Raw genomic sequence first — 2,742 nt, 5'->3', positions numbered from 1 at the left:
AACAGAATGTGAAAAACAAATCCAGGAAAACATATTCTATGTACATGTATTTCACTTCATAACCATTAATGTGCATTGTTTGTGCAAATGAAATCATTTATCAAGCCTGGACTTTTCCACACCTTTATGATGGTTTTCTAACAATTTTTTGACTAAACTTATTTATCAACTGATTTGGCTAAAATTGGTTTTATTACTTTTTTTTTAAAGATTTGACTTTTGGAGCCTTATTGAGTTTCTGTGCAGCAAACGTTACAATGGTGACACCTAGCGGACAAACTCCTGCATTACACAAATCCTCCCATCCTGAAGTTTCTCAGTACAGAGTACAAGTTCTCGTGAGATCTTGTTGTTTTGGTCGCGGTGTAGAGCTGCTCAAAGAGGCTCAGTGTGCTGTGCTGCCAACTAGTGGTCGGAGGTTTAAGTGAAAAAAAAAGTTAGACTTGATAATAATTAATTTAATATCGTCAGCATTTTAACACCAAATGAAATGTTGCCAAATCATTTTTTTCCCTACAACCCTAATCCAAATATTTTTAAAGAATTTAAAAGCTGAATCACATTTTAATGTCAAAGAAATTGAGTTTTTACACCTTATTTTTACCTGGAAAAATTATTAAATTTATTGAATGCGCTGCTTTATTTGCTTATCACTTCCACGTAGGAGGAAATGAGGAAAAGTCTTGGGTGCATCAACTATTATAGAACTTTGTATATTTGGGATTCTATGATCTCACTGGAATGTACCATTGCTGCAGAGGGATGGAGGAGAAGGGGGGGGGGGCGAAACACTTTCAAATGATCAACCTTATGTAATTTCTGCACTTTGGGAGTGTTTTGTCAATGAAAGAGTCAAATAATAATAATTATGGGCATAACAATTATTTTAGACACTTATTACACCAAAAACTAAAAAAAAAAATTTTCATAGAAGGGGTTTAAGGTCTCTGATGTTGGAACTGTAAATAAAAAAACAACTCTTGGTTTTATTTTTTTCCTGAATGACTTTTATTGATTTACCATAAACAACAAAATTCCTAAGATCAACATGTGCCATTATGGGAACCAACACAAAGAGCTTTGTTGTATTTGAGAATCAAGAAACACTTTTTGATCAGAATCGAGGCGTTGAAGAGTCATCAAAAACCACAGCTACTTTCTCAGACGGTTAGACATGCAAGCAGGGCTTTATCCCTCCAGAAACAAAACCAAAAACCATAAAACAAATTAGTATTGTTAGTGTTCTTGTTCAGAAAACTTCCAGGTCTGCAGAGTTGTAGACAACAGGCGTCTCAGTTCCCACTCCAGCTTCCTCCTGACCCTCCTCCTCCTCCTCTTCTTCTACAGCCTCTTCCAAAGACTCCAAGGCCTCGTTGGTATCGCTGGCAAAGGTTTCTCTGGAGACATCGTCATGCTCCTGCAGGTTTAGCGTGCCGATGGCCTGTTTCATCTTCTTCGCCAGCACGTGCCGCCTCCTCTTTTGGGCGGCCTTCTTGCTCTTGCAGTCCTTCTGCTGCTCCTCGAAGAAAATCTTGCGGATCTGGGACTTGGAGATGCTGGGCGTGTTCTTGAGTAAGTTCAGATACACTCCTCCTGGCGTCCGGCGCCTGCTACCGTCCACGGTGTACACGCCACCGCTCTCCTCCAGCGTGGCGGTCTCCCCCAGCAGCTCGATGGCCTTCTTCTTCCCTATGACCTTGACGACGCGCTCGATCAGGTCTTTTTTGGGCTCCTGCAGTCTGTAGGCGATCTCGTCCACCACGCTGTGATCGGGGTCGTCCTCTGAGATCTCATAGCGACCCTTTAAGTCCATCTGAGCGATGGGGCCCAGCCTCTCTTTCATCGGCCTTTTCCTCTTGGCGTCCCCCCCAGCTCTCTCGTTTGACCCCTGACCTTTCATGTAGGCCTCCAGTTCAGCATCCAGCATGTTGACCTTCCCCTCCCGCGTCACCATCTCCTCCTCCTCCCTCTCCTTCTCCATCATCTTCCTCGCCAGGATGAAGTTGTAGGTTTCCACGCTCCTGCTGGACGTGCTGACCCCCTCCATGCCGAAGATGCCGAGCTCCGCGGTGACTGCGTCCTGGCACTGCTCCTGAACCACGGAGCCCCAAATGTTGTTCACCCTGCGGCTTCCCGCGCCGCCGGGGCCGGGCGCGCGGGCGACTGCAGCCGGCGGCGGAGCGTCCGACACTTTCTGGCGCTTCCGGCGCCAAACAGCCGCCTCTTCGTCCGAGGAGTCCTGGCCGCTGTCGCTGGAGTCCACGTCCCGGCCGGAGCTTCGGTACGCGGCCGCAGGAGGCTGCAGGGCGGCTCGGCTCTGGAACGCCTGCCCGCTGAAGACGGCGGAGACCTGCGCTGAAGTGGCTCCCATCTCGGCATCGGAACCGGAACCGGAGAGCTCCCCGTCTTCCAGCTGGCTGTCCATAAGATCTGCCATTGTTTTTGCTGAAGTTCCAACAGAGACTTCAGAGCTCTCGTTCGGATCGGTACCGGTGCCTTCACGCTTCAAAAGAACCGAACCGACTGGTCAAACAAACGCGTTCAAGACAACAGCCGTAAAAGTCGTTTCATGCAGAAACCCTTAAGACGGTCTAATGTGCGTCTCCTGAAGGGTTTTAGTAGAGCAGTTGACAAGTTCGAGAGGGAAATTAGCGGTAGTCGCAACTACTTCCGGTTAACAACTCCAAGACTTTCAAAATAAACCTCCTTTAAAGCACAAAGTATTTGTTTCTGAGCATTACT

The 2,742-nt window shown here is 47.0% G+C and overlaps 1 protein-coding gene across 1 annotated transcript; it reads right to left on the bottom strand.

Moving 5' to 3' along the window:
- Nucleotides 1-984: 984 nt before the first annotated feature.
- On the bottom strand, nt 985-2,674 carry phax (phosphorylated adaptor for RNA export). Its single transcript, XM_024262649.2, has one exon. The coding sequence runs from the start codon at nt 2,435-2,437 to the stop codon at nt 1,250-1,252; it is 1,188 nt and encodes a 395-aa protein (XP_024118417.1). The 5' UTR covers nt 2,438-2,674; the 3' UTR covers nt 985-1,249.
- Between the last annotated feature and the right edge of the window lie 68 nt (nt 2,675-2,742).

The sequence above is a fragment of the Oryzias melastigma genome, linkage group LG23, assembly GCF_002922805.2.
Source record: "Oryzias melastigma strain HK-1 linkage group LG23, ASM292280v2, whole genome shotgun sequence".
Taxonomy (NCBI): domain Eukaryota; kingdom Metazoa; phylum Chordata; class Actinopteri; order Beloniformes; family Adrianichthyidae; genus Oryzias; species Oryzias melastigma.
Note: the sequence above shows the minus strand (reverse complement) of the source record. Positions and strands in the feature narration are given on the sequence as shown.

Bases quoted from the DNA above. Each gene is read 5' to 3' on its own strand.
- phax (XM_024262649.2), bottom strand. From the start codon at position 2,437: ATGGCAGATCTTATGGACAGCCAGCTGGAAGACGGGGAGCTCTCCGGT.